At 28.1% G+C, this 13185-nt stretch overlaps 2 protein-coding genes and 1 pseudogene across 3 annotated transcripts, besides 5 other annotated features; 2 read left to right on the plus strand and 1 right to left on the minus strand.

Moving 5' to 3' along the window:
- Positions 1-2083: 2083 nt before the first annotated feature.
- Positions 2084-2933: a mobile genetic element.
- Positions 2934-3196: 263 nt separating this feature from the next.
- TVAGG3_0799080 lies at positions 3197-4065 on the plus strand (annotated as a pseudogene). Its single transcript has one exon. A coding segment is annotated over exon 1 (869 nt).
- Positions 4066-4316: 251 nt separating this feature from the next.
- Positions 4317-5269: a mobile genetic element.
- Positions 5270-5377: 108 nt separating this feature from the next.
- Positions 5378-5414: a mobile genetic element.
- Positions 5415-6590: 1176 nt separating this feature from the next.
- Positions 6591-6628: a mobile genetic element.
- An 81-nt stretch (positions 6629-6709) lies between these two features.
- Positions 6710-7548: a mobile genetic element.
- A 368-nt stretch (positions 7549-7916) lies between these two features.
- Positions 7917-8687, plus strand: TVAGG3_0799130 (uncharacterized protein; the record flags this gene model as incomplete). Its single annotated transcript, XM_001309260.1, has 1 exon — positions 7918-8379. The coding sequence occupies one exon, from the start codon at positions 7918-7920 to the stop codon at positions 8377-8379; it is 462 nt and encodes a 153-aa protein (XP_001309261.1).
- A 1524-nt stretch (positions 8688-10211) lies between these two features.
- TVAGG3_0799140 (quinoprotein alcohol dehydrogenase-like family) lies at positions 10212-11090 on the minus strand (the record flags this gene model as incomplete). Its single annotated transcript, XM_001309259.1, has 1 exon — positions 10212-11090. One exon carries the CDS (start codon positions 11088-11090, stop codon positions 10212-10214), a length of 879 nt encoding a protein of 292 aa, XP_001309260.1.
- Between the last annotated feature and the right edge of the window lie 2095 nt (positions 11091-13185).

Consider the following 13185-nt stretch of genomic DNA (forward strand, 5'->3'; position numbering starts at 1 on the left):
TAAATATATTGTTTTTTTAAAATAAATTGTTTACATGAAAAATTCATGAGTAGTGAGAAAAAGAAGGTGAGAAAACGGGTAGATTCACCCTTTCACCTAAACATTATTTTTCAATACTTTTTCAGCACTTTTCCGTAGTTTATATATAAGACAATTCGAGATAAAAGTCATAGTACAATGGAATAATATGTTGCACACCATTTGTTAGAACCAAACTTGAAAGTCAGAGAAACTGTTACTAGGTGGTTCGTAGAATTTAGAAGCAAAGTCATAAAGTCCTTACCAATACTAGAAAACTATTGTTGCTTGAACTGAAACTTGCATGGCACATAACATTTTGAGGGTCAAACACATTTCTATTAAACTGTCAAATCTGCTGTGGGAAGTATAATTTAAATGGAACCATCTGGTGGTATTTTTCCACAAAACAGTTTGCTCTAACGGCGTCATAGGCACTTTGAACTGCCTGCTTCGTTGTTGCATCTGTTATTTTCGTCAGATTTTGTTGCTACTTCTCTTAACCTCTTTGTCGAAACCTTCAGACTTCAGTTTCTTTCCAGATGAGGAAATCGTTCACTTGTTTCACCTTACTATGAAAGAGCTTCGAAGGCGTCTTTAAAGTCAGCATTTGTTTAAAGCTTCATTTGAACTGTCTTCATCCGCTTTTATTTTTTGTCCTTATTGACCCTATAAGCTGGGCTGCTTTAGCGTTGGCTTGGGCATCTAACCAGTCATTGTTAGCTTTTATATATTCTGCGCTTTTCATTGCCTTTTGCATGGCTGCGTCGTTATTTTTACTTTCTTGTGCTAAGTTTTCATACTGTACGGTTTGTGTTTTGCAACTGTAAAAGTTTTTCTGCCTTTACATTTGCTTCAACTTCTTTTTTATACTCATCGCTATCCATATATGTCTTCAGGGCTTTTGTTTTTATCTCTTCATCTTTCAGTACTTTATATTGAGTAGTATGGTTTTTCAAATTTATGACATCTTGTTCCATTTTTGCTACTTCTGCTGTTTTTCTGACACTTTTTTCGCATATTCCTCTGTACTTAGTTCTTTCAGTTTGTTCTTCTTTCTTCTTTTTCTCTACGTTTAACTCATTGAGTTTCTTTGTGTGTCTGTCATATTCAGTTTCTTTTCGTTTTCACTTATTTTTTTCTGTATGCTATGTTTGACTTTTTGACATCTGCTATTTTGATTTTTGAGTGAACTCAAATTCATTTGACTTTGAGGGTTATAGGCTGTTCCGTCTGCAGCTCCACCATAGCCTGCCATTTTCGCTAAAAGTGCCGCTCTTAAACCTCCACTCTGTGCACCAATAACTCGGTTTTAAAAGCATAGGAATTGCTTGACATTTGTTGCAACATAGTGGGGTCATTCATTATTTGTTGTTGCAACTGTTGTGTGGTGTCAGTTTTACTATTGGATGTTTTCAATGCTCCCTTCCTCTTACGTATATTCTTACGTAGCTTACGTTGCATTTAAGTGAAGTTAAAAAAGCGGTTTTCGACAGATGTTTATATGACACTTCTTGTTCAGCACAAAAAAACTACTCGGTCAAAAGTGTTGCCACCGGCTGGTCGGCTGGGGTTCGGTCCTCCTCTTGGGTCTTGTGTCCATTTCTTAGGGCTAGAAGGGGCGCAGCCCCTGGAAGCCCCTCATACCTGACCTACATTCCATTAAACATTTAAATCGATGTTACGATAGCCTTATAGAAGCTGTTTTGAGAAAATAAATTTGTCGATTGTATAGAAATCAAATATTTGAAGCGAGAATGTCATGTTTAAATCAAGTAATATTTATTAAATATATATTAGTTTTTCAAAATTATTAGTTCACAGACTATTCTGAATGATTTTTTGGATTTTAGATGGGATTTGTGTTACAAATTGTATTTTGCAGTATCTGAAAAGCATTTTTTGGCTTTTTAATAGCAGTAGAACCAAAATTATTCTCAATTTTTGAACATTTGTCAAAAAACTTAAGGCACATTTAGCATTTAATATTTTAGTAATACTTCAAAAATTAATGGAAACGAAATTGAGTTAAATTTGATTAAATTAAGGATAAATAATAAAAGTGTTATAGACCGAAAATAGATTTTTTCGGTTTTCTCTTCAAATAATTGAAAGAATGATACTATTATAGGTTTATTATATTATATAGCATATAATCATGCTATAGCCGAAAATTATAAGTTTTGAGAAGATTGAATATAACACAAATAAATTTGAATGTAAGTTAAATTGCTTGTTGTTTTTAATAGCTATTTAATGAGAAATCCAATATTGCAAAATTCAAATTGAATGATTGAAAGAACAGAAAAAGTCATTCTTTTCAATTTCGAATATGTTTCATTGTATTATAATTATATGGCAAAATAAGATATTTAAACTTGATTTTGAAGGAAAATTCACAAAATTGAATAAATTCAAATAATTTTTATTCAAAAATAACTAGTTATTTGAGTTTAATACTAATTATCTATTCAAACTACAAAGTTTGTAATTTAAAATATTTTGTGAGATCAGATTGAATTAATTCAAGTTCTTTTCAATTAATATTGATGACCATATTACGCATTTTCGAACATTCTAAACCAATTATAAAAATTGGAGATTTACGAATTAAATTTGATAGACATGAAGTGTCTGCAGAAGAATTTAGCTTCGTTACATTCAAAGAAAATAATTGTTTGTATAATTAGTTTCATCTCTAACACATAAATTAAACTATTGAATACGATGACAACGGAAAAAATAAAAGGCAAGATAGAATTTTCTAGACATAAAGAAGTTGTTTACCGAGTTTTAGCTCTTATCTCTAACAAAAAATTTAATTTTTAAAAAAAATGACCGAATACGTTTCACAGCGAGAAAAAAATAAAAGGCAAGATAGAATTTTCTAGACATAAAGAAGTTGTTTACCGAGTTTTTAGCTCTTATCTCTAACAAAAAAATTAATTTTTTAAAAAAAAGACCGAATACGTTTCACAGCGAGAAAAAAAATAAAACTGTACACTGATTTTCATTTTCATTTCCAGTCACTTTACTTATTTATTTTTTTTTTTTCATTTAATTATTAAATTATTTCATAATACGTTTATTTTACGTTTACGTTACCATTTTCTTTATTCTTTTGAATTCCATACTAGACACTTATAGAATATTTTGATTGTTAACGTACTTCATTAGAATGAATCCTTACAAAGGGTATGTCGATCGAATTTACCTAATTGGTATTTCCAATCAGATTGAAGAAGGTAAAATGACATGGGAAGAAGCTTGCACCCATGTTCCCATCGCCCCAACCCTTCAATCAAATGATTTCAAATATTTAGATGTTTCAAAATCTTTTTTACAAAATCAATTTAGCTTACAGAATATCCCATTGCCTAAAGGCAAGAAAGGTCGTAGGGTCAATCCCTACGACCAAATCAAAGCTCTTGCTGTGATACATAACCACTGGGCCTTTCCCTGTGGTCAAACAAAACAATGGAAACGTTTGAAATTACAACAAATTGATGTATCTTATAGAGAAGTACGCAGATACTTCAAAGAAAATCATTTCACCAAGACGCGATTAGAGCATGCCGGGCCAGAAACAGCAGTAAGATATTGGGCGCTTTCACCCAATCTTATCTGGCACGCAGATGTTCATTATTTTAGGGGTTTCGTGGCCAGTATATTTATGGCATAATCGACGATTTTAGCCGCAAATTCCTAGCGTGTATACAAATACCAGATATGCTGGCAGCGACGACAGCGAACGTTGCGGCTTCCGCCTTCATTGAATTTGGCGCCCCTTATTGTTTCTGGACCGACAACGGTTCAGAAAATAGGGGCGCCTTTCAAGATCTACTTGATCTTTGGGGCGTCCAATGGCGGCATACAGACTCTCATTCTCCCTACCAAAATGGGAAGATTGAGAGATTCTGGCCGACATTGGAGCGCCGCCAAAGCATTCAGGCTATTCCTGCCTTTATTTGGGAGTACAATAATAACACACCGCATGAAGATCTCCTAATTAATCCATTAACTGGAACAAATTACACGCCAAATTAAATGTATCAGCTGAAACCGAAATACACAAATGCAGATACAGAAAGGTTGTGGCAAATATGGGATACAGATACAGGCATGACCGCTGTTGACACATTCACAGCGTAATAATAAACATAATTTTTTAATTTCATTTTTAACAAGTTTTTTTAATGTATGTAATGAATAATTCATTAGAATATGATAATGCACATTGTAACAGAATAGAACAATCACCAAATTTTTTTTTGAAATTAAAAAATAAAAGTAAAAAGGAGTAGGGGTAATTTTAGCTAAAAGTGACACACCCGTGAAGGGTGTGATTACCGATCGGTAATTTCGACAGTTTAGAATTTAAAATTTTTTATGGAACTGTTGCGAGTTTCATAAAGAATTTAAGGAATATAAGCAAAGATTTGAATCAAAATCTTCGAACTAAGCCGATCGCTTCGCTCGCGGCTTTCTTTATTATTTTAAATTTGCATATTTCCATCAAAAGTTCATAAGGTAAAAAATTTCGTTTATATTATTGCAAAATAAAATCTTCATTATTAAGATAAGTACCTTAATATGTACGTAAATTTTAATGAAATTTATACAACATTATAAAAATTTATGAATAAAAACTTGATATAAAATAACATTTTTATTTTTACTAAGAAAAAAAAAGGTTTTGATAATAAATTTATTTTATTTCGAAAAAGTAGCAATAATCGTAAAAGGGTATTGATAGGCTTGCTAAGTAACTAATTTTAGCTGTCAAATACTTTTGTATTTTGAAGTAAATTAGTATAAATTTGTTTTTACTTTTATTTCGAAAAAGTAGCAATAATCGTAAAAGGGTATTGATAGGCTTGCTAAAGTAACTAATTTTAGCTGTCAAATACTTTTGTATTTTGAAGTAAATTAGTATAAATTTGTTTTTACTTTTATTTCGAAAAAGTAACAATAATTGTAAAAGGGTATTGATAGGCTTGCTAAAGTAACTAATTTTAGCTGTCAAATACTTTTGTATTTTGAAGTAAATTAGTATAAATTTGATATTATTTTAACTCCCTTTGAAAACCTCAATTTTCCATACAGAGGGAATGGGAATAGCATCCAATATTCCCTGAGAATGGTTGCGCATTCTCAGTTCCCTCTATATTTCGAACGAAGCTCTCATCGGTCTTTTTTTAATACTAAACGTTTTTTTTTCTGTCACTTTTAGCTAAAATTTGGGTTTGCCTTATTTTAGATACACAATCGATGTACTGAAGAATAATCCGGTAAAATGATGATATAAAATTAGATTATTTTACAAGTAGCTAAAAGAATAAAACTATAATATAAAATGTAATAAACAGAAATTCATCAAAAGTGACAGCTCTCAATTTTTTGACATTTGTAAATTCTAAATTGAATGAGAAAAATGAAATAATACTAAGCATAATACAATATTCTAGATTTAATTATAATTAGGAAAAAGTTAGTTTTGAGAGTACTTTTCATAGGCATATAGAATGAAATCTTCTAAAATAATATCACATAAACTCATATTATTTTCTAATATATAACTATTTTGTATAAAAATCAAATTCAATGATCTTAAAAGCGAAGGATAAACCTCAAAATTTACGAATATAATGAGTGGGAATATAATGCTTATCTATCATAAAACCATATGAAATATTAATTTTTGCTTTACGCCTAATTTTTGACGACAATTAGCAAAAAATGTTAAATGTTAACACTCAGTCCATTTGAATATGAAAAATAAAATTGACTTTGATTAAATGTTTTTATTTATCATGCAATTCTTCTTGCGACCAAAGATTTGAATAAAAGTTCAAAAAATAAGATAGCTTAAAAAATAATATACGGTAGTGTTTACTAATAATGAATAGTATATAAATTCTATTAAAATGGATTTGATCCAAAAAAAATATAAAACCAAAAATAATTGTTATAATTTAAATGAAGAAGTAATTTAAAACGATTTTATTTATGATCAAATTTTATATATTTTTTTGGATCAAATCCATTTTAATAGAATTTATATACTATTCATCTATTAGTAAACACTACCGTATATTATTTTTTAAGCTATCTTATTTTTTGAACTTTTATTCAAATCTTTGGTCGCAAGAAGAATTGCATGATAAATAAAAACATTTAATCAAAGTCAATTTTATTTTTCATATTCAAATGGACTGAGTGTTAACATTTAACATTTTTTGCTAATTGTCGTCAAAAATTAGGCGTAAAGCAAAAATTGATATTTCATATGGTTTTATGATAGATAAGCATTATATTCCCACTCATTATATTCGTAAATTTTGAGGTTTATCCTTCGCTTTTAAGATCATTGAATTTGATTTTTATACAAAATAGTTATATATTAGAAAATAATATGAGTTTATGTGATATTATTTTTCAGAAGATTTTGTGTTCTTCTTCAGAATTTTATTTTTTTATTAAAAAGAATCTTTACAAAATCTACATTTACTTTAATTAATATTTAAAAACGTGCTCTATCAAAAGTTCCAAAAATTCAATATTTTAGCTTTTCTGAGGTGTCACTTTTGATGAATTTCTGTTTACAACATAAAATAAATGAAGTTTAATGAAACAATCAAGGTTAAATCGATAATAAAGATTTTTATTTTATATCAGTATTGAGAAGAAGTAACAGCTGACACTTGGTAGACAACTTCTTTATGTCTAGAAAATTCTATCTTGCCTTTTATTTTTTTCTCGCTGTGAAACGTATTCGGTCATTTTTTTAAAAATTAATTTTTTGTTAGAGATAAGAGCTAAAACTCGGTAAACAACTTCTTTATGTCTAGAAAATTCTATCTTGCCTTTTATTTTTTTCTCGCTGTGAAACGTATTCGGTCATTTTTTTAAAAATTAATTTTTTGTTAGAGATAAGAGCTAAAACTTTGCAGACAACTTCCCCATGTCTAGCAAATTTAAAATTCGTCTCCCATTTTTATATATTTGGTTTAGAATGTTCGAAAATGCGTAATATGGTCATTAATATTAATTGAAAAGAACCTTGAATTAATTCAATCTGATCTCACAAAATATTTTAAATTACAAACTTTGTAGTTTGAATAGATAATTAGTATTAAACTCAAATAACTAGTTTATTTTTGAATAAAAATTATTTGAATTTATTCAATTTTGTGAATTTTCCTTCAAAAATCAAGTTTAAATATCTTATTTGCCATATAATTATAAATACAATGAAACATATTCGAAATTGAAAAGAATGACTTTTTCTGTTCTTTCAATCATTCAATTTGAATTTTGCAATATTGGATTTCTCATTAAATAGCTATTAAAAACAACAAGCAATTTAACTTACATTCAAATTTATTTGTGTTATATTCAATCTTCTCAAAACTTATAATTTTCGGCTATAGCATGATTATATGCTATATAATATAATAAACCTATAATAGTATCATTCTTTCAATTATTTGAAGAGAAAACCGAAAAAATCTATTTTCGGTCTATAACAATAAATAATAAAAGTGAAATTTGATTAATGAATTGCAAGCAATAAACATGATATATAAAAAGCTTACAAATTAAAAGCTATTTTTTGAAAGTGTTAATTCAATAATGATTAGAAATTGAATACTTTTAATCAGCAATGAAATTTTTGAATATCAATTATGCAGTGGGAAATATTATGTAAAATCTTTATATTAAAATTTATAGAGATAAAAATATAGTGATGTCAAGCCGTTTTACCGTTTAACCCGTAAAATTTAATTCCTTATATTAGCTATAATTGTCGAATATTTAAAAAATTCAATAATCAGCCATCATTGAATTTATTGTGGCTTTTTCAAATTAAAATTAAATTCAATCAAAGTATATTGCATGAATCCATCCAAAGACTATGTTCAAATTATTCTTGCAACAAGGAAACTCAACAAGCATAAAAGAAGCTCGAGTCAGAGCTTACGTGACCACGACCGTATTCTAAAGCGTCTTCAATCGAATTCAATCATGCCTGATTATGTATGCGCATACTTGGAGAAAACTCTTAAAAAGCATGTAACATTGGCATCCTTGCTATCTATTGCCAGACCAATAGTCAATGACCTGAACTTAAAAATGGATCGCCTTGCAAAGCGCAATAGGGATGCTCTTTTGTGCTGGTTTGCCGAAAATTGGGATTATATCTATCCATATATATCTATGAATGATTATAGATATGATAATTGCTTGCAAAATGGAGATTCCGATACGATTCAGGAGAAAGAACTCAGAACTGAAGAGGTAAGTCTATCTCATTCCTTTAATCCATTGGATGTAACCTCATTGCTCAATGTTCATTAATATCATCTTTGCAACATTTTCATATTCTCAAATTTATATTACAGTTGTTAAAGATTTATAAAATTTGTTTGTATATAAACTATAACAGATATATGTTGATAAATAATGCATTTATTAATCTAGATATAGATGACTTTATAAGAATTTTAAGATGAAAGTGTTTATTGAGCGTAATAGTGAGAATATCATGTAAACCTGATGCATATTAGAAAAACAATACATTGTGGACATGATGGTCACAAAAATATGTCAATCCGATAGGATCAAATTCGAAAATGAAAGTTAGATAAAATTGTAATAAATAACATATATGTACTTTATGAATATCATATTTTCATAAAATCTAACCTTCAAAGTAAAAAGGAAAAATAAATTTCTAAAAAAAATATAAATATCTTGAAATTATTGAGAGAATGATTCTTTGATTGAATGATAAGTTTCAAAATGAAAAAAATTAAAAGGGGAGCTTCGTTATTTTAATTTTGTAAAAAATTCGGAAATGAAAATGAATAATTTGAAAACTTGAATAAATGATATTTGTTTGGGAACCTAGAAACCTATTGAAAAAGAATGGCCGCTGATTCGGGATTTTAAATTTGAAACAAATGGGGAAAAATAAAAAGATTGATAAATTCTATTATTTTTGTAACAATGATGCTTGTTTCCCTTTTGTTTGGTAAAAATGAGCATGAATAAAAAATAATAATAAATGAGCTAAAAATGATGAGAATTTTGATGCTTCTCATGTAGCCATGTGAAATATGACGATAACAATCACTGAAGCTTAGAAAATCTCATTAAATATAAAGAGTAAAAATGCACTAACATCACATTCAATCAAAGATTTCGGTTTTAAACAAATTTTAAGAACATTTTAAATTTTCCAAAAGGCATTGAATTAATAAACGCAAATATTCCTAAAGATAATTGATCGTATGGTTATGAAATTAATAAAAAATCAAAAAACATTTACGATTCTTTCAAATTTATGTCATTCTCCAAATTTATTTTCAATAACATTTTGATTTCCAATTTATGAGTGTATATTTTGTATCAATTATTTATTAAATCAATAATTTGTAAACTTCTGAAAATGTAAGTATTCAAATGATTTGTAAGGCTTTCGCAAATTGAGTTATCTGATAATTCTTGTTATAATTCTTATACTACAAAAACTTGAATAAAAACTTTTTTCAAATTTATGTTCTTAATAATTTTTTAAATGCTTATCCTCTCGCTATCTCAATTTTCTAAGCAAACTAAACCTTCTAAAAGTGATTGATATTATATTACGATGATTTCATTTCTTTTTCAAAAAGGAATTGAATTTTTATAATTTGGCAAAGTAATGAAAAAATCTCTAGTGTTAATGGATGAAATTTCGATCCATAATTGTATTCAGATTGAATTTCTCCAACGTAAAATAAATAGTTTGAGCGTAATGTCATTAGAATAAGATGTAATGTGATTACCTTATTCATAATCCATGAGCAGTTAAGTTATACGATGATTTTTTACATATCGAAATTTAATTATCATTTGTTTTTATGTTATCTCATTTATTTTGTGAATATTCATGTAATGAACCACTCAAATTAGAGTGATCTCTCCATATAACTTCCAAATTTAATTTTTCGAAATCAAGAACTCATAATATTCAATAATGGGCAATTTATTATAAATTACATAATATATATAATGTATATAACGAGAATTTGATCCTTTTTATTATTTTAAAATTTTTATCCGAAATTTATCAGAGTTTCTTACGATTCGTTCATATAACATAAAATAATTCTATATATTTATTATAAATAAAACAAAATAAAACATTATATATCTATGTTGATGGATTTAATGAATCCATCTTCAGTTGTTATCAACAATGTACTGAGTATTTCACTATACTCGACACATAAAACATTTGTGAATATTTCACAAGGTACAGTTTTGACTTTGAGACTGGAAACTTCTATAACGGAAACCCAGCCATAATCCAAATGGAAACAAACAACGAAATCTTCCAAATTCTTTGTTTTGAACACTTTCATGTTTGAGCATTTGTTCAGAGACACTGAACCGTATTGTTGGCAATCTATTGTCATAAAAATCAAACGATGTTTTTCATTTGCTGTATCATTTGCATGACAAATAATTGCTCCTAAAGTTGGAGAAACAGAAACATCCAACAAAGGCAAATCAATTGTTGTTGAATGTGCTAAAATTCCATCATTCGATGAATAAACTAATACAGTTCCATCTTCTGTTCCGCAAACAACTGTGTGGAAAACAGAAGAAACACAAATACAACTTGGAAAATCTCTAAACAAATTAATATGACAAACATTTCGCTCCGAAATCCCAAAAACATCAACAACATTATCATTGTCACATAAAGCAATTAAATGGCCATCAGATGAAATATGAGTTATCATAGAAAATCCAGTTTCTATTGTTACGGTTTTTCCACTTTTTGAGTTAATTACGATTAAATCTCCTCCACCTAAACTAACGAAGAATTTATGATTAGAAGAGATTGCGTTATTTATCACGTTCAATCTCGTTTTCGTTTGAGAAAGTGAAGAAATTTTTTCTTCTTCTAATAAACTCAAAACAGAATGAAAAATTATTCCTTCTCGATTTAAAACGTGACATTGCGGTTTGCCATTTAAATCTGTAAATGTTGCTGTTACAGCTTTGGAGTATTTCATGTCAAAATGAAATTGGAAGCCGGCTTGACGATATTCATTTGATTTCTTGGAATTTCATATCCCAAAAACGTGACAAGCCATAATTTCACATTATCATTATTTGATTCAAGTAAAGAACGATTTCTAGCTATTTCCATGATATCTCCTTTCGTATAACAATCGGAAGAACCAGATTCTATGAAACTAGGAGGTTGTGGGAATATAGGTTGTGAGTCTATTTCTAAAGAAGATCTTCCAATTGTCATGGTCAAATAAGAAATGAAATAAAGTGTCGAAATTTCACCTTTTTCCCAAAATTCTGTCAATGGTTTCGATTCTGGATTTGAAAACATTATTTTCTTTGTGTTTTTGTTATTTAATGTTTTCAGTTTCGTAAATAACCAATTAACATTTCCTTTGACACTTAAAATAAATAATAAACCGTCAACGGTTAAAATATACAATTTTGAAATTAAATTATTTGTTGAAATGACGTGAACAACTTCTTTCAAAGGAACTAAATGGTCATCAATAATCAAACATGATGCAGACACTTTGATTTTTGTCATTTTATTCGTCAAAACCATTTCACAAGGCATTTCTAAAATAAAATCTTCTTGTAAATCAAATTGCAAATCTTCAAAAATTTTCTTGTTGACTCTTTTCGTTTTTGCTGCGAATAAACCATAACAAAGTGTTTTATCAACTTCATATTCTCCTAAATTAGAAGGAGGAGGTGACCACGGACCTCTCTCGGAATTCAATGTTTCCCATAATTTAATCCATAGTTTATGTCCTGTTTCTTCTATTGAATTTTGGCGGTTTATTATGGTCACTTCATGTCCTAAGTAAATTTTCTCAGATTTTTCAATTATTTCGGCTAAACTATTCATAAAATCATAAAAATAATCTCTGTTATTAATAGAAATATCGAAAAACGTGACAAATTGACCAAAAATTTTGTTATAACTTTCACAATTAATTCTTGTTGGTTGGAATTTTGGTCCTAGATTAATTTGCGAGAAAATGGAATGATAACTAATTAAATCTATTTCATCTTTGTAATTTAACAGTTCTTTTTCAGTCAAATCTATTTTTTCCAAGTGAATTTTAACAATTCTTGGTTCATTTCTCAAAAGAAAAGCAGACAAAATCAAATCTATTCCCAAAACTCTGCGGCAATTATATTTCTCGAAAACAGACAAACAACAAATAGCTAGTTCTAAGTGTTTCCACTTATCATTTTCTCCAAAAACTAAACCAAATTTTGTTAATTCACTTTGTTTTGGTTTCAAAAATTTTGGAATTGAAAATTCTTCAAATTTTTTTTTTCTTCGAATTTATTTTTCGGAGAAGAGAAGAAAATTTCTTTTGATGCAGTTATGATGAATTTTTCGGCTTCTTCATTTTCCATTTCGAAATTAGTAAAGTAATAAACGAAAAGAGTTTGTTTGATATTAAAACAAAACTCTGTAAAACTTCCAAACATCGAATTTAAACAACTTACTGCTAATTCAAATCTTTTTCGATTCTTTTTGATGAAATAATCACAAATTAATGTTTTGTCATTCAGCTCATCGAATAAAATGAAAGGCCAAATTGTTGGGAAAACTTCTTCAGCAATTGGCAAAATTTTCAAAATATTGACAATTTTTTCTGTCAAATTTAATTTGACGGACAATAAAACCGCCAAAGGTAAAATTGCTGCATCATATTGTAATATTGACATAACATTTTCAAAGAAATTCAAATCCATTTTCTCAAGAAAATTCTGGTAAAAAGATATCTGCAGTTTGTACAAATAATTATTCGACAACAATTTCGCGTTTTTGCATGTCATTGTTATTGTAAAAGCAAATTGAATAAGTTTGTTTGAATTTTTTGACAACAAAATAATAGCAAACAAATAAAAAAGAGGAGATTCCAAATTAAAATGTAAAGAAGAAGGGGAATCAACAATTACTTGTAAAATTACTTCACAAACTTTTTCGATTTGTTTTTCATCTTTCGTTTTCTTGCAGAATTCAACTAAAGAATAAAAATCAGTTTCATTAAAATCATCTGATAAAAAAGTGACAAAATTTGTAATAAATTTTGACGACATTTTTTGATTTGT

This window comes from Trichomonas vaginalis, chromosome VI (assembly GCF_026262505.1).
Source record: "Trichomonas vaginalis G3 chromosome VI, whole genome shotgun sequence".
Lineage (NCBI taxonomy): Eukaryota > Parabasalia > Trichomonadida > Trichomonadidae > Trichomonas > Trichomonas vaginalis.